General features: G+C 43.5%; 2 protein-coding genes across 2 annotated transcripts in view; both read left to right on the top strand.

Annotated features, from left to right (window-relative positions):
* The window catches only part of cpsf3 (cleavage and polyadenylation specific factor 3), a 31,436-nt gene extending 26,082 nt beyond the window's left edge, over positions 1-5,354 (top strand). Inside the window, exon 18 of the mRNA XM_070884967.1 lies at positions 4,740-5,354. Within this exon, the coding sequence (XP_070741068.1) occupies positions 4,740-4,844 (105 nt within the window). The 3' untranslated portion in view covers positions 4,845-5,354. The remainder of the gene's footprint in view (positions 1-4,739) is intronic.
* A 10,436-nt stretch (positions 5,355-15,790) lies between these two features.
* Positions 15,791-18,958, top strand: part of iah1 (isoamyl acetate hydrolyzing esterase 1 (putative)) — a 32,272-nt gene continuing 29,104 nt past the window's right edge. Inside the window, 2 exon segments of the mRNA XM_070884181.1 lie at positions 15,791-15,869; positions 17,887-18,048. Of these exon segments, the coding sequence (XP_070740282.1) occupies positions 15,791-15,869; positions 17,887-18,048 (241 nt within the window).

Genomic DNA, 18,958 nt, shown 5'->3' on the forward strand with positions numbered 1-18,958 from the left:
TATTGGTGAGGATATTGTTTTCGGGAAATGGATGGGATTGAAGGCCGATAAATCCCCAGGGACTGATAGTCTGCATCCCAGAGTACTTAAGGAAGTGGCCCTAGAAATAGTGGATGCATTAATGATCATTTTCCAACATTCTATAGATTCTGGATTAGTTCCTATGGATTGGAACGTAGCTAATGTAACCCCACTTTTATTTTTAAAAGGAGGGAGAGAGAAAACGGGGAATTATAGAGCGGTTAGCCTGACATCGGTAGTGGGGAAAATATTGGAATGAATTATTAAAGATGTAATAGCAGCGCATTTGGAAAGCAGTGACGGGATCGGTCCAAGTCAGCATGGATTTATGAAAGGGAAATCATGCTTGACAAATCTTCTAGAATTTTTTGAGGATGTAACTAGTAGAGTGGACAAGGAAGAGCCGGTGGATGTGGTGCATTTGGACTTTCGAAAGGCTTTTGACAAGGTCCCACACAAGAGATTGGTATTGGGGTAATGCATTGATGTGGATGGAGAACTGGTTGGCAGACAGGAAGCAGAGAGTCGGAATAAATGGGTCCTTTTCAGAATGGCAGGCAGTGACTAGTGGAGTGCTGCAAGGTTCCATGCTGGGACCCCAGTTATTTACAATATACATTAATGATTTAGATGAAGGAATTGAATGTAATATCTCCAAGTTTGCAGATGACACTAAGCTGGGTGGCAGTGTGAGCTGTGAGGAGGATGCTAAGAGGCTGCAGGGTGACTTGGACAGGTTAGGTGAGTGGGCAAATGCATGGCAGATGCAGTATAATGTGGATAAATGTGAGGTTATCCACTTTGGTGGCAAAAAAAGGAAGACAGAATATTATCTGAATGGTGACAGATTAGGAAAAGGGGAGGTGCAACAAGACCTGGGTGTCATGGTACATCAGTCATTGAAAGTTGGAATGCATGTACAGCAGGCGGTGAAGAAGGCAAATGGCATGTTGACCTTCATAGCGAGAGGATTTGAGTATAGGAGCAGGGAGGTCTTGCTGCAGTTGTATAGGGCCTTGGTGAGGTCACACCTTGAATATTGTGTACAGTTTTGGTCTCCTAATCTGAGGAAGGACATTCTTGCTATTGAGGGAGTGCAGCGAATGTTCACCAGACTGATTCCTGGGATGGCAGGACTTGCATATGAAGAAAGATTGGATCGACTAGGCTTATATTCACTGGAATTGAGAAGAATGAGAGGGGATCTCATTGAAACATATGAAATTCTGACGGGATTGGACAGGTTAGATGCAGGAAGAATGTTCCCGATGTTGGGGAAGTCCAGAACCAGGGGTCACAGTCTAAGGAGAAGAGGTAGGCCATTTAGGACCGAGATGAGGAGAAACTGCTTCACTCAGAGAATTGTGAACCTGTGGAATTCTCTGCCACAGAACATTGTTGAGGCCAGTTCGTTAGATATATTCAAAAGGGAGTTAGATGTGGCCCTTACCGCTAAAGGGATCAAGGGGTATGGAGAGAAAACAGGGATGGGGTACTGAAGTTGCATGATCATATTGAAATGTGTTGCAGGCTCGAAGGGCCGAATGGCCTACTCCTGCACCTATTTTCTATGTTTCTATGTTCAGACTGCCTTTTCTGGGCTGGTTTAAGACCTGAATTGGCTTGCTACAATCAGCTCACTTCACTGAGTCGAGGATCAATTAACTGAAAGCAGCCCAAGCAAAGAGCTCGGAGGACTACAGTGATGAACAACTGTAATTTTCAGTAGAATGAATAAAGTTTGAAGTGCTTTACACTGGATCTATTTCGGGGTTAAAATTCCTGTCTTTCCTAATTGTAGTGAGAAAGTAGAAATACCACTTTTGACTTATACCCATATTTTTGCTACAATTAGTGAAAATAGAAATGTTAGCACTTTAATTTCTAAACAGGATGTGTGTGTCTTAGTAAGCTAGTATTGGTCTTTTCTGTACATTACAAGTCTATGAACACCTCTCCAGTGACTCGGACATCATAGAGAGGACTAGAACTTTTATGCAGCTGGTCTGGATGATGGCTGCATGGAGAACTATGCACTCTGATAAGTAGGTTGAAACTTCGACCTCTGCTGGACTTTAAGCCCACATCTACAAAGGTGCTGGGCAGAACATCCTCATGTTAAATCAATTTGGCCAGTTGTGTCTTTTTAAAGCATTTCTAATTTATTATTTCTTACCTTGATCTGGCTGAATGTTGTAATTCTTCTGGGTGTTTTAAAATGTTCAGTTTTATAATCGTGTTACATTCGGAAGTCATAACTGTTCAGTTTTAAAGGTGCTTACCATTAATTTTAAACTGGTTTTAAAAAAGAAAAAGTGCCTCAAATCCAGAGATTTGTCTGGCATGGGGTCATTGTGTGTATAATAGTACAATATCCTGTACTGGTGTCAATGGTGTCAACCATGGCTCAGTGGTGGCACTCTCGGCCCTGAGCCGGAAGATCGTGGGTTCAAACCCCACTCAAGATTTGAGCACATTATCTAAGCTGACACCTCAGTGCCATACAGAGGAAATGCTGCACTGTCGGAATTACTGTTCTTCGGATGAGGCATTAAATCGAGGTCCTATCTGTCCTCTCAGGTGGACGTAAAAAGATCCCATGACACTATTTAAAGCATAGCAGAGGAGTCCTGGCCAATATGTATCACTCAACCAACATCACTAAAACAGATTATCAGCTCATTATCTCATTGCTGTTTTCTGTGCGCGTGTTGACTACTGTGTTTCCCTACATTACAACAGTGGCTACACTTCAAAAGTACTTAATTGGCTGTAAAAGCACTTTGGGACATTTGAGGTGGTAAAAGACGCTATATAAGTACATCTTTCTTTGTTTTCCTTTTCTTTCTTTGATAATTCTGACTTCAAATGAATAGAAGCAGACTGTGTTGTCGTGTTGGGAATGTATTTTTCATAGTATCACAAAGGCTGCAATCCTGTGCCAAGAGTGTTTGAAACACGGAGACAAACACTTGGAGGTTTATTAAGGGTTAATTGAACAAACATGCTCGCACTCGCAGCCAACACAGATCAAAGAAGATGCTGCCGCAGAAGAAGGCATGTTATTGCCAGTTGAGCTCAACTTTCTCTTTCTTCCTCCTTCCTAGTTGTTCTAACCTCACGGTTACAGTGGCTTCGCTTTTACATTCAGTTAAAAGGCCATTACACCAGCTTATCCATGACCTTCACTCTTGGTTTTACTTTCGGTATTATTGGCATAACATACCAAAGACTCAAAAAGGCTCCACCACACAGTCTCAAGACATAACATAAACCACCTTATCTACTTACACATAAAGAAAAGAAACGTATAGATGTAACCATGAGAAGATTAGAACTACCCAAGGCTATTTTATATGATGACAGTTACAGTTTTGCAGATTTGTTGACATTCTACAGATATTGCCTGTCAGCTACATTTTCAATTATTTAATTCTAAGCTTTGCAATATAAAACTAATGTAAAATAGAATGCAGTATAAATGATTCTTTGTGTAAAATGGAATCCATTACTTTTTTTCTCAATCTTGCAGTAGTGTAAAATTATACTTTAACTACTGTTTGTACACCACCCAGATTTAATAAGATTGTATCACTCTAGTTATATGCAGATGTTTAATTGAAGAATTGAAATAGTTTATATGGCTCCGGTTGGGGTGGAGTGTAGAATGTTTCAGTATAAGGGGTGTCGCAGTTGTGGTGAGGCGGATTGGTTGGGCTGGGTGTTCTTTGCCTTTCCGTCATTGTTCATAGGTTTATATGTAATCTTTGGGGTTGCTGACCAAGGGCCGTGTGGCTCTTTGTCAGCCGGCGCGGACACGATGGGCCGGAATGGCCTCCTTCTGCGCTGTAAATTTCTATGTTTCTCTGAGCACTAATAGCCTAAAGTGTCCTCTGTGTGTGCTGAGTAAATTGAGCTCAGTCAGTCTAAAATCATTTCCAGTGAATATAAAATCAACAACACAAAATTGCCCATAATTCGGCATTAATTGGAGAGCCATGCTGGGCCAGGGACAGACTGGTGGATGAATAATGCAGCTTTCATTAAATGTGTAGCAGCGTATCTGTTCTGAGGTTGAGATTAAAGCACATTGAACACTGCTGAGGAACTTTATTGTGGCCTTAGCTCATGATATATTTGACCTGTGAGTGTTTGGCGCTGACAGTGATAAAAATGTTTTGATTTCCATTCCTGTTATTAATTACCTTGATGGGCACAAACATTTAAAAGGAAGAGAGAACTATTTTTCCAAGATTAATGAGGATTTATTTTTTTAATTCAAAAGCTTCCTAATTTTTGCCTGCCCTTTGTTCAGTTTGGAGTCTTTTAATTTAAAATAGAGTGAGGCTTAACTTAGGAAGAAATTCTTCCAACCATGTTAAGTGTTAACTTCGGTGGAATTCTTTCAATGTGAAGTATTCCCATCGAGGCAGATAATTTTTTTTTTAACTTTGTAGATGTTAAAGTTTATTGACCTCACCTGTGGCACCCAAACGTAGCAGGATGTCTCTTAACTGAAACCAGCTGCAGGATCCATCAGAGAGTGGTTCTGTAGGATACAACACTTCCAGATTGACATGAGAAGAAATAAATTTAAATATTTACATTAAAGTATGAATTTTTGTTACGCTTTGGAGTATGTGGAGCAGTTTTGTTAAAAGTAGCAGTCTACTTGCCTTTTAAAGGTTTCCTAATTCTATTCATATTTTTCCCCGCAGATGGTTGTGTGTGAAGAGGGCAGTGTGGAGGATGAACCACTTCGAGAAATGGTTGAGGTGGCTGTACAACGGCTCTATGAAACAATACACCCAGCACTATCTTAAAATTGTGAAAATCAGTATTAAATGTGACCTGTGATTTGTTTCAGATTGTAGGATGTAGTGTTTTAATCACATCCTCTGCTTTTGTTATGCTAAACCCATGCTGCAAATGATCTGATCTAGTCTGGACAAACTTAAAAATATGGATTTTGTTTCAACTTTAAAATAACTGACAACTTAGAAATACAAATACACCAGTAGCTGTTTTAACGAAAAAAATAGTTAATTACATCTTTTAGGCGACAATTAGAGACTGAGACTGCACTATTGTTGACTTTGCAGTCATGCTATAATTATTTTCCTGTAAAAACAATGTATTTGCTGTCAATCTTGAACGAGTAGAAAGAAGATGGTCTGATTTGCTTATTTGATTCTTTAGTTCGTAAAATAAGTGGTGACACAGTCTTAACAAATGCGTTCTATGGTGTCTGCGTCAGGTGCATAGTAAGATGGAAGTAGTCCTGTTTAAAAACAAACTTAAATTTCTACAAAAATAAATATTTTTTACAAAGATTTTTTTTTGTCATGCACTATACTTTGTGATTGCAGGAAACATTTGTACAAACTACACATTTTATTTATTTTGAATACAAAATATGGCTGTCAGGCATTACATTGTCATACAGTCTGGTTCGTACAGGATTGGCCATTTTTTTCAAAATGACTTATTAGGGGGATGGTGTTCACTGCTGTAGTAGTGTTTTTCTTCATTAAATGAAATATTCAGAGCAGATAACAATGGAGAATCTTGTGTGGTCTTAGATAGTTGTTACATTAACAGAAACATACAACATTAATTGCAAACAGGAAATATAGGAACTGCTAAAATAAAAAAAGACCATGGTCCAATTAGTTCGTCTTCTAGCATTCTGGTAGTCACATGATGTGATGAGAATGCAATTATTGACTAATTATGACCATCAATTAATCTACACTAGACATGCAGTGAGGAAAGCCCATGGTGGAAAGTTTAGGTCCAAAGTCACCTCATCCCAAACCTGTTATACTTACCCAGGTCATGTTTCAAATTACTCTGGTGCTGTAGTCCAAAATATTCTCTGAAAGAAATGCAATGGAAAAATAAACTTTTGCATTGTATTCTATACTAGGTCCTGCAATTTAAAAAGTAACTATCTTGGCCCAAAAACATTTTAAATAGGAGGATCAACTGTGTTTTGATGTACACTTTGCCAGACCTTAAGGGTTTTTAATACTGACACAAGGTAGGTAAGAAATATCCACTTTTATTACTTTTTAAATTTAAAATAAAACAAATGACAGACAAAAGCCCAAGGATAGGAAAAGCGCATTTGGCCTTTGCGAGCTCACCTGTGCTCTCACTGAGCCGCTGCCTCTCTGCTCCGCCCGGAACAGACGGGGACAGGGTGTGACAGTCCGGCCCTGCGGGCGGCGGCCAGCGTTCTCCCGACGTGGGACTGGCAGGGTCTGGGGCGCCGGGTTCAGTCGGTGCGATGTTGGGCTGTGGGCCTGAGTCATTTATTCGGAGACTCCATCGCTCAGATAGGAGCGGGCTGGGCTGGGCTTTCTAACCCGCACTGTCACTGGGAGCTCACCGGGCCCTGGGCCCTGCCCCGGCTGATTGTCTCCATTCTTTCCCGGGGATTGGGATCACTGGTAGCTCAGGAGGATCCCAGATTTGACACCCGGCCTGTGCTGAGTTGGTTAGCTCATCTCTGGAGAAGGGACGACATCCAAAAACCCTGCTCCTGGTCACCATTTGCTGGAAAGTGCCCCTGTGTGGGTGGCGAGGCAAAGATTGGGCTTTGGTACTGAACACCCCGCAATTGAATAGCTTTTAGTACAACCAGGAGCGCAAAACCCAGACCAGCAGACACATGGATTCTGTATTCTCGGTATGCTCCCCACCACTTACAGCGGGTGCATTGCTGCTAACGCAATTTGCCCACTATACACGTTGGATGGTTTTAAGGGAATCGCTATGCCACCAAGTCATGAGTGATGCCTGAGCCTTGAGAATGAGTATTGGAGTGTGGGGATATCCGAGTGGTCACCTGAGGTCCATGCACCTGTACATTGCTGCAGCAGCACTGCACAGACCTGACAAAGACCTCATGGTGCCTGGCAGCTGAGATCCCACATGTGTCTGAGGAGCACAGGCATTTGGACCCCAGAGGAAGAATTGGCATGGGAAGTGAAGAGAAATGGCATCTAGAGATGAGGAACGTCTTCTGGGGGCGTAGGTGTGATTGAACCAGTTGATGAGGATTCAGAGCCAGGACAAGGGTAAGAGATCTGAGAGGTGAGAAACTGATCATTATCAAACAGAAACTGGATGAATTCATCAAAGAATATTGTTAATTAATCACAAGCAACACTTCATTGATTTGTATCATTTATTCAAGAAGCTGTCAACTATTGAGTAAACACCTATTTTTGCCCGGAATACACAGAGCATAAGGTGTAAGCAGCAACTTTGTAATTGAGAGTTTGGGATGAGCTGAAGTTTATATAGCATGGAGGATGAGAAGACGGCCAGAACAACATTGGAAGAGTCGAGGCTGGAGATGACAAAGGCATGGATAAGGGTCAGCAGCAGATGAGCTGAGATAGGGGCAGAGGCAGGTGATGTTCTGGAGCTGGAAAGGATATCGGAGCAGAATCTCAGCTCAGGATTGAATAGCATGCCAAGGTTGCAAACAGTCTGTTTCAGTCTGAGCCAGTGGGATGATAGGATCGATGGCAAGGGTCGATCCTTGGAGGACTCAGGACATAAAGGTGCAGGGTCTGCAAGAAAAGTCGTTATGTAGATACTTTGGCTGGAAACATAGAAAAATAGGTTGCAGGAGTAGGCCATACGGCCCTTTGAGACTGCACCACCATTCAATACGATCATGGCTGATCATTCCCTCAGTACCCCTTTCCTGCTTTCTCTCCGTACCCCTTTCCTGCTTTCTCTCCATACCGCTTGATACCTTTAGCTGTAAGGGCCATATCTAACTCCCTCTTGAATATATCCAATGAACTGGCATCAACAACTCTCTGCGACAGGGAATTCCACAGGTTAACAACTCTGAGTGAAGAAGTTTCTCCTCATCTCAGTACTAAATGGCCTACCCCTTATCCAAAGACTGTGTCCCCTGGTTCTGGACTTCCCCAACATCGGGAACATTCTTCCTGCATCTAACCTGACCAGTCCCGTCAGAATCTTATATGTTTTTATGAGATCCCCTCTCATCCTTCTAAACTCCAGTGTATAAAGGCCCAGTCGATCCAGTCTCTCCTCATATGTCAGTCCAGCCATCCCGGGGATCAGACTAGTGAACCTTCGCTGCATTCCCTCAATAGCAAGAATGTCCTTCCTCATTAGGAGACCAAAACTGAACACAATAGTCCAGGTGAGGCCTCACTAAGGCCCTGTACAACTGCAGTAAGACCTCCCTGCTCCTATTCTCAAATCCCCTAGCTATGAAGGCCAACATACTATTTGCCTTCTTAACTGCCTGCTCTATCTGTATGCCAACTTTCAATGACTGATGAACCATGACACCCAGGTCTCGTTGCACCTCCCCTTTTCCTAATCTGCCGCAATTCAGATAATATTCTGTCTTCGTGTTTTTGCCCCCAAAGTGGATAACCTCACATTTATCCACATTATACTGCATCTGCCATGCATTTGTCCACTCACCTAACCTATCCAAGTCAGCCTGCAGCCTCTTGGCGTCCTCCTCACAGCTCACACCACCACTCAGTTTAGTGTCATCTGCAAACTTGAAGATATTACACTCAATTCCTTCATCTAAATCATTAATGTATTTTGTAAAGAGCTTGGGTCCCAGCACTGAGCCCTGCGGCACCCCACTAGTCACTGCCTGCCATTCTGAAAAGGACCCGTTTATCCCGACTCTCTGCTTCCTGTCTGCCAACCAGTTCTCTACCCACGTCAATACATTACCCCCAATGCCATGTGCTTTGATTTTGCACACCAATCTCTTGTGTGGGACCTTGTCAAAAGCCTTTTGAAAGTCCAAATACACCACATCCACTGGTTCTCCCTCGTCCTCAAAAAATTCTAGAAGATTAGTCAAGCATGATTTCCCCTCCATAAATCCATGCTGACTTGGACCGATTCTGTCACTGCTTTCCAAATATGCTGCTATTTCATCTTTAATAATTGATTTCAACATTTTCCCCACTACTGATGTCAGGCTAACCAGTCTATAATTACCCGTTTTCTCTCCCTCCTTTTTTGAAAAGTGGTGTTACATTAGCTATCCTCCAGTCCATAGGAACTGATCCAGAGTTGAAAGACTGTTGGAAAATGATCACCAATGCATCCACTATTTCTAGGGCCACTTCCTTAAGTACTCTGGGGTGCAGACTATCAGGCCCCGGCGATTTATTGGCCTTCAATCCCATCAATTTTCCTAACACAATTTCCCGCCTAATAAGGATATCCTTCAGTTCCTCCTTCTCATTAGACCCTCGGTCTCCTAGTACTTGGGGAAGGTTATTTGTGTCTTCCTTCGTGAGGACAGAACCAAAGTATTTGTTCAACTGGTCTGCCATTTCTTTGTTCCCCATTATAAATTCACCTGAATCTGACTGCAAGGGATCTACGTTTGTCTTCATTAATCTTTTTCTCTTCACGTATCTATAGAAGCTTTTGCAGTCAGTTTTTATGTTCCCAACAAGCTTCCTCTCATACTCTATTTTCACCCTTCTAATTAAACCCTTTGTCCTCCTCTGCTGAATTCTAAATTTCTCCCAGTCCTCAGGTTTGCTGCTTTTTCTGGCCAATTTATATGCCTCTTCCTTGGTTTTAACACTATCCCTAATTTCCCTTGTTAGCCACGGTTGAGCTACCTTCCCCGGATATGTAAAAGTGGAAACAAGTGAGGACAGTCTTGCTAAGCTGGACAATGGAGGAAGATGGTGTGGTTAACTATGTCAAAGGCTGTACAACGAGGTCGAGGAAGGATAATCACTGTCACAGATACAAAAGATATAATTTGTAGCTGTGGTTAGGGCCATTTTATTGCTGTGACAGGGGCAGAAACCAGATTGGAGAGATTCAATCAAAAAATTGTTGGCAAGATGGGTAAGGATTTTAGAGGCATGTTCAAGGACCTTGGAGAGAAATGGGAGGTTTGAAATGGAGCAGTAATTTTCAAGGACAAAGGGGTCTATGGTCGGTTTTCTGATCATCATCATAGGCAGTCCCTCGGAATCGAGGAAGACTTGCTTCCACTCTAAAAATGAGTCTTTAGGTGGCTGAACAGTCCAATACAAGAACCACAGTCCCTGTCACGGGTGGGACAGATAGTCGTTGAGGGAAAGGGTGGGTGGGACTGGTTTGCCACACGCTCTTTCCGCTGCCTGCGCTTGATTTCTGCATCCTCTCGGCGATGAGACTCAAGGTGCTCAGCGCCCTCCCAGATGCACTTCCTCCACTTAGGGCTGTCTTTGGCCAGGGACTCCCAGGTGTCAGTGGGGATGTTGCACTTTATCAGGGAGGCTTTGAGCGTGTCCTTGTAATGTTTCCTCTGCCCACCTTTGGCTCGTTTGAAGGAGTTCCGAGTAGAGCGCTTGCTTTGGCAGTCTCGTGTCCGCAGACAATGTGAGGATGGGTGATGACGGCAGCTTTGAAAGGAAAGGGAACAGTACTTGGGAGGAAAGTGAAGCACTTACAATGTTAACTGGAATGGGGGACGTTAGATGGCCAGCAGTTTAATGGGAATGTGATCAAGGGAACAGGAGGTGTGTCTTATGGACAAAAGGAGCTCGGAGAGGGTATGACAGTAAATAGGAGAGGAACTAGAGAAGGATGAGGGTTAGGGCAAGGAGAACATGGGGGAATTTGGTTTGCTGGGATGGAGGATGAGGGGGAGGAAGCAGAGCCGGCTGAATGGATGGTTTCAGTGACAAAGAAATCCATGAGCTCCTTGCATTTGTTGTTGGTGATGAGGGTGCAACGGCAGGGAGAAGGGTTTGAAGAGATGGTTGGTTTGGTCGGCAGAGGAAAAAGAGAACCAATGGCAGCACCGAGAGGCTCTGCACAGTCACAAGGCAGAAGAGTAGAAGCAGTATCCACGTGTACTTGGTCTGGCAGGCCATACTCAGAATGTATTTTACAGAACAGAAAGAGGCCATTTGGTCCATCACACTTGTGCCAGCTCTCTGAAAGAGAGGTCCACAGTCCCAGTTCCCTATTTCTGTTTAAGTTTTACTTTTTCAAATATTTACTCACTGCCCTTTGAATATTTGGTATGGATTCTGCTTCCGCCATTGTTTGTGATCTTCTAACAACCCTCTGTAAAAAAAATTAATTAAAAAAATAACAACACACGTTTATATTGTGCATATCACCTAGAAACACATTCCAAGGCACTACACCAAGAGATAAAGGGGAGAAGTCAATCCCAAGTCAAAGAAGAGGGGCGAGTGAAAACTATATTAAATAAGTGAGTTTTAAGATCTTAAAGGAGGTGTCAAGGCCGAGGGATCTAGGTAGAGAATTCTGCAGAATAGGACCCCAAGGTGTGAATCCAGGGATCTAAAGTGCAAATGCTGGCCATACAGATTGGAGGGATATGGCTCAATCTGAAAGACATAGTCCAGTTATGAGGCATTATACCACTGGGTGTGTAATGACCCGGGATGGGCAAGGAATATGGCATTCATCCTTCGAGGTAAATGGGCAGCCACCAAATGCTTGCATGATGCAAGGCGTACCTTGACACTAGTACATACACCTCTGGTGCAGAGTGGCCAGTATATAAAGGATAGGGTAGCCTGAATTCCTGGTTTTTCAGATTTCGTTTACATTCCTTTGGCTGAGGTACAGCTAGTACATCACTCGGAAGTTCATATATACATCATCTTTAGACACTCCCTTATCCACTATTAGTGCTAGTGACCTCCTCAAAAATGTCAACTAAGTTAGTCAGGGGTGACCTATCCTTCACAACTGCATGCTGACTCTCTTTGATCAGCTCATACTGGTCCAAATGCTCAGTCAATCTGTCTCTGATGATAGACTCCACTAATTCCCCACAATTGATGTTAAACTGATAGGTCTGTGGTTACCTGATTTCAAACCTCCCTTCTTAACTAATGCAGTGACATTTGCAATTTTACAATCCAAAGGCTTGATTCCTGAATCTAGAAATAGTGAACCAAAGCTGTAGAAAATTATGACTAATGTATCTGCAATTCCTCCAGCAGTGTATTTTAATGCACTAGGGTGGTAACCATCAGGTTCTGAAAATCTATATATCTTAAATCCCATTATTTTCTCCCCTAGCATTTTTCTTACTTATGTAAATCCATTAAGTTCCTCCCCTTGACTTATTTTTAGGTTCCCTTGTATCACCAGTGGTCGTGCCCGCTTCCTCTACTGTGAAAATGGATACAAAATATTAATGGAACAAGTCTACCATTTCCTTATTGTCCATTATAATCTAGTCTATGGCCAATATAATGAAGGGACAAGAAACGTGTGTGGTTACTCTGAGTCAGGGAAAGGTTCTGGGCTGAACCAGACCAAAGCAGCAGCAGCGTCTCACCTGCAGCAGTGACCCTGCCCACATGGCAGCAGACGCAGAGGCCAGGCTGCAGGGTTAGGAGTCACATGCTACTGCAGTGAGCTCAGCTGCATTGAAGCATGCGAGGGAGCTGATGCCATCCCACGTAATAAATCGCTGGATGCAATCAACCTTGGTTAGGTTGAGCTGCACTAAGTTAGTTGAGGCTCTGCAGATCGATCCAACACAAGAGGTTAAGCAAGTTCAGACGACAGAAGGCATCACTGACTGCAGGCCAGCCTGCAGAATGGTACAGTTGTGCAGATGGGTTTTTGATCTAACAGTGCAGTTTAGCATCAGTTGAGGGATAGGAATCAGAAGTGTTCCAACTGATAAGGCACTACAGGTATACCACCAAGATTTATTAAAGGAACATAAGAATATAAGAAATAGGAGCAGGAGTAGGTCACCTGGCCCCTCTAGCCTGCTCCACCATTTAATAAGATCATGGCTGATCTGACCATGGACTCAGTTTCACTTCCCTACCCGTTCCCCATAATCCTTTATTCCCTTTCGCTCAAAAATCTGTCTCTCCGACTTAAAAATATTCGATGACCTAGCCTCCACAGCTCTCTGGGGCAGAGAATTCCACAGATTTACAACACTCTGAGAGAAGAAATTCCTCCTCATCTCTGTTTTAAATAGGCAGCCCTTATTCTGAAACTATGTCCCCTAGTTTTAGTTTCCCCTATGAGTGGAAACATCCTCTCTGCATCCACCTTGTCGAGCACCCTCATTATCTTATACGTTTCGATAAGAACATCTCTCATTCTTCTGAACTCCGATGTGTATAGACCCAACCTACTCAACCTATCTTCATAAGTCAACCCCCTCATCTCCGGAATCAACCTAGTGAACCTTCTCTGAACCGCCTCCAATGCAAGAATATCCTTCCTTAACTACAAAGACCAAAACTGTATGCAGAACTCTAGGTGTGACCTCACCAATACCCTGTACAGTTGTAGCAGGACTTCTCTGTGTTTATACTCTATCCCCCTTGCAATAAAGGCCTGCATTCCATTTGTCTTCCTGATTACTTGCTGTACCTGCATACTAACTTTTTGTGTTTCATGCACAAGGACCTCCAGGTCCCTCTGTACTGCAACACTTTGCAATTTTTCTTCTTTTCTGCCAAAGTGGATAACCTCACATTTTCCCACATTATACTCCATCTGCCAATTTTTTGCCCACTCACTTAGCCTGTCTATATCCCTTTGCAGATTTTTTGTGTCCTCCTCACAATTTGCTTTCCCACCCATCTTTGTATCATCAGCAAACTTGGCTACATTACACTCTGTTCCTTCAAGTCATTAATATAGATTGTAAATAGTTGAGGCCCCAGCACCGATCCCTGCAGCATCCCATTAGTTACTGTTTGCCAACTGGAAAATGACCAATTTATCCCAACACTCTGATTTCTGTTAGTTAGCCAATCCTCTGTCCAGACTAATATAAAGGGAGCCCATAACATCTGACTTGGAGGAAATCAGGGCGGGGGGGGCAGGGTGGTGGAAACGCAAAAAGAACAAATTATGGTAGCACTTTTACTGGACCACTATTTCTAATGACGTAGGAATTTTTTCGGATGTGTGATCAGTGTCAGTAAATGGATAAACCAGGGATCACAACAAAGCACCTTTGCAACCCCTATCCATTATGAACAAACCTAAAGCAGGTGTGCCTCGATGTCTTAGGCTCAATGCCTGTCGGGAATCACTGAAGGGAATGCTACATGTTGAACATGGTAAATTATGTGTCCTAGTATTCAAGTGCTTCAGTGGAAATGGACATTCAGGTCAATGTGCTGTTATGAATAGTTATTTTCCAGAGGGATATTGTTCAATTAGATTCCCATTAGTGATTCACTTGTGGCAGTATGGTCAAATAAAGCCTCTTTAATCATCTCATACCAAGGTTTGATGTCATACTGACTAGAGTGTTGCGTGCATCATTGAACAGAACCCAGAGCGCTGAAGGCACGGAAGTACAGGTTGAACCTTCCTTATCCAGAGCTCCCTTATCCGGAACCACCCCTCATCCGGAACCATTCCTGGCCACCAGGTGGCGCATGCGCAGAACTCCAACATGAACAAATTGAAGTCCTTCCTCGTTGCGGACTCCCGTAATCGCTGGCCTGACCCCGCGATCCACCCCCCCTCCCCCCCATGATCTCTCTGCCGCACACGCAGCCCCAAGCCTGCCAGCCCCGATATTCAGTACCTGAACCATCCAATTTAATGTGACCTCCCCTCGTCCGGAAAAATCCCTTATCCAGAACAGGCCAGAGTTCTGGATAAATGAGGTTCAACCTGTCCTGCAAGAATCTACAAGGTTCTTTCTATTGGAATTCCTATCGGGGCAGAGAACCCTTTCCTTTAATGCTAATCAGAGAGATTTGGTCAGGGAAGACCATTGATGAGAACAGGAATGTTATAACCGGCTGAGTGTTTCGGCATTTTCTGCTTTTGTTTTACACAGTTGTACAGTTCAACTCTCACCACAAAGCTGCAAATTTGAGCCTCAGCTCCAACTCCTTAATGGGGCGTTTCAGCCATTGTCAAATGCTCCTACAGAATAACAGACCTCCTCATAGAATGTGGGATTCCCATTTCACAAGGGTGGTGGGTTAGAGGAAGAGAAGAAAACTTGACTTAAAAGCCACTTGTGTCACCTGAGTTCTCTGTGAGATGGTCTGTGATGTGATGTGTGGCAGAAAAGTGGCAGCAAAACCTAAATTGTTTTTGATTATGTAATTGTGTAACTATTCTTATTGTTCCTCAGAGAAAAGAGGGTGGGGTGCTGCAATTGCAAACAGACTTGATAGGTAAGTTAAAATATCTGTATATGACGTGATGTCTGTAAAGGAGCTGTCCACCTTAATCAGTTGGCAATAGAATTGTTAATACAATACTGCAGTTCTACCAAACTGCAACTTTAAAAAATCAAAAGTAAACAATAAAAAGAGAACAGCACTTCGTTGCAACTATTAGAACTCTCCTACTCGTCTTCAAAATAGTGCCATGGAATCTTTTACATCCACTTGAACAGGCATACAGTGCCTTGGTCTCATCTGAAAGACAGCACAGTACTCGAGTGCCTGCCTAGAATAACACTGGAGTGCCGGTCTAGAATTTTGCACTTAAGTCTTCAGTGGGACTTGAACCCACAACCTTCTAACGCCAAGGCGAGAGTGCTACTACTGAGCCATGGCCAACACCTAAGAACAAAACAACATCATAGAACAAAATGAACACAGAGCAGAAGCTAACAGCTGGGGCAGAAAAAGCTGATGAAGGGAAAATTCTTTTGTAAATCTTTGCAAACAGGGAGGGAAATGGTAAGGTAGAAGGACTTTCAGAGGGGAGGGGCACAGTAGCACAAAGGATGGCCATCTATGGTGGAGCAAAGATCACAAGGAATGGGGAATACAGCAGTATCAAAGGAGTGAAGGATGTGAGCATGGGTATAGAGGACTGAATGAAATCGAGGTAGGATGAGACTTGGCTGTGGAGGCACTTGATGGGGATGAGGATCTTGAAATTGCTTCGTAAGGGTATGGAGATCAGTGAATCCTAGCATGGTTATAGGTAACGGAAGTAGGTCAGAATGAGGGCTGTGACATTCTAAATCAGGTTTGTGGAGGGTGGAAGCAGGAAGGTCGGGTAGTAGAGCATTAGAGCAGTCAAACCTCAAGGTAATAAAGGTGTCATTTTGACAGTTGCTCTCAACAAAATTGCACAGTTTCTGAGTACGAGTATACAAGCAGAATAGATCATACAAAAGCAAAATACTGCAGATGCTGGAAATCTGAAATAAAAACAGAAAATGCTGGAAATACTCAGCAGGTCTGGCATGATCTATGGAGAGAGCAACAGAGATAAGGGGCCCAAATTTCCCCAGCCGCCTAGAGCGGCATAGTTAGGGGCGGCACACCGACTTTGTGAGACAAAAAATGCGCCAAAAATGTACCTGGTAATTTGGCTGCTCCCTCATCCTCCAGATCCATCGACATGGCACTGCAGAGCCTGTGGGGGGGGGGGGGGGGGGGCGGAGCTTTGGCTGGACTTCCTCAGCGCAGCTGGCAGGGGGGGAGGGGCTTGGGCCCAGCATCTCATGGAGTGCCGGTAGGAGGACGCATGTCAGTTTGAGCGTGCGCGCATGTACAATGCGCGTTTCAGCATGCGAAGTGGAACAGAAAGCTTGGCAATTGGGCAATTAAAGGGAGAGCATCCTCAATATCATTGGTAATGGAGCATATATAAAGGTGAGGTCTGAATATTGATTTTTGTGTGGCTGAGGGAGTGGAAAGGAGTGCTGGAGAAAGGTGGAAGAGAGGTGTAAGTGTGATTTTTGAACATTACCTGAGTGAGTCCAATAGACGAATGGCGCAAGAGCATGCAACAAGAACAAAGAATTTCCTCCATGAGGAAGTGGAGAAACTAGTGACTGTCATTGAGAAGAAATGGCTGGAGTTGGATATCAGCAAGAGTGGTCCCACAAAAGTTTCACCCAAGGAAATGAGAAGAAGATGGAACCTAGTTGCAGAAGAATACTCCGCAGGAGTGAATACCGCAAGATCTGGAAGCCAGTGCAAAAAGAAATGGCAGGACCTTAGTTCAAGTAGTGAGTGTAAGTAATACCTTCATCTTTAAATTGAATTGCAGTTGAAAATGTGATTATCTGTATGTGCCCCACCCATCAGAAGCGCATCATGTGTGAAAATTAAGATTTTCATCTTTGCAGAATAAATTGGCCCACAACAAAAGGGAAAGACTTTGAACAAGAGGAGGTCCGCCAAATCTGCACCAACTGTCACCCCTGGAAAAGAGGGTTGCTGCCTTGCAGAGTCGCACTGGCAGAAAAAGAATCAGCTCTGCACAAGCTAAACCCACACGCGAGGGTGAGGGCGAGTCATTCAAATGCATAGTCGCCCTTCAAATTAACCTGCTGACTGGCCTGCTACGATCAGACTACTCATGCCACCCATCCTGCACCCTCCTGTGCTGCTAACCATTTGACTGTTGAAATGAGCCATAAGCAAGGTCCTGAGTTTGATTCCCAGGCTATGCAGTTAGCTGATCTCTGCCAACTAACTTAGGCCAGTGTATGTGGCCACTTTTGTAGGCACCGAAAAACCTGACCTACATTTAAAAAATCAGCGCAGGTAGCCAGAGATAGTGGGGGTGGAGGGGGACGGGGGGGTGGGGAAGGCGAGTTAAATTCCCTGCAGTGCCTACCTTCTGTAAGAGATAACATGTAGGAAGATACAGTACTACAAACTAGTGCTATGTTAGTAATATGCACGTGTTCACAAGAAATTGCTTTAAAATGAAGCGGAGATAAACTTGTCTTGAAAAATAGAATAATGGAGTTAATTGCTTCAGGAGCAGTTTTGAGAGCTTCGTTATATAGCTTGTACTCTGCAGGTTTATCATCTGTCATACCACATTGTGTAACTTGTCCTCACGGTTTGTGACTAGATGTGAACCCAGTGCAGCACATTCCTCTCGCTGAGTGTGCTGAAAATCTGAAACATATAATCCAATAGCTGAAATCTATAGGTGCTTGTGAAGAAAAGATGATCTTGATAATACCACCTCCTCTGGGTGAGTCAGCCTGGAAAAAGACATGCATTGCCATTGGTAATAGAAACATATTCATATACACAATTAAAAAACACTTCAGATTTTTGGAGTTAATTGCTTCAAGAGCAGTTTTGAGAGCTTCGTTACATAGCTTGTACTCTGCAGGTTTATCATCTGTCATACCACATTGTGTAACTTGTCCTCACGGTTTGCGGTCAGAAAATCTATGGACTCATAAAGAATCTCCTCTCACCCTTAAGTCCAATGGACAAGGACTATGAAACATTGTGTGCTCTGGTATATGACCATCTCAAACCAGATGAAGGCATCATCATTTCAAGATATCAATTCTATACGCACGTTCATTCTGAGGGCCAGGATCTATCGGAATTCGTTGTCGACCTAAGATGTCTAGCTGGACCGTGTAAGTTCAAAACTGCGTTGGCAGACATGCTGCGGGACTTCTTTGTAATCGGCATCAATCACGAGGTGATCCTGCATAAGCTACTGGCGGCGGAGACGCTGGATTTGAGCATGGCCATCACGATTGCCCAATCATGCATGAGGACGGACAAAAGCTTAAAGCAGATATCATTGAAAAATCGGAACTCGGCAAGTACTGTAAACAAGATAGTACCGTCATTTGGTAGAACTGCATATGGCAGGGCCTACCCGACTGCGTACGCAAAACCTGTGTCTGCTCAAAGTCCGCCAACGGGAAAGAATCCGATATCATCGTGTTGGTGTTGTGGGGGAAATCATCGACATCATCAGTGTCGGTTTAAACAGTACATTAGTAAAGGCTGTTCGAGAGTGGGGCATCTCCAGCGCATGTGTCCGCAACTGAGCAAGCGTGCTGCGAAACAGCACGTGGAGGATGATGACCAGTCTAGCGCAGATCCGGATATGCAATCCGAGATACCAGAGGAGGAAGTGTATGGACTGTATTCATTCCTAACAAAGAGCC

The sequence above is a fragment of the Pristiophorus japonicus genome, chromosome 7 (genome assembly GCF_044704955.1).
Source record: "Pristiophorus japonicus isolate sPriJap1 chromosome 7, sPriJap1.hap1, whole genome shotgun sequence".
Lineage (NCBI taxonomy): Eukaryota > Metazoa > Chordata > Chondrichthyes > Pristiophoridae > Pristiophorus > Pristiophorus japonicus.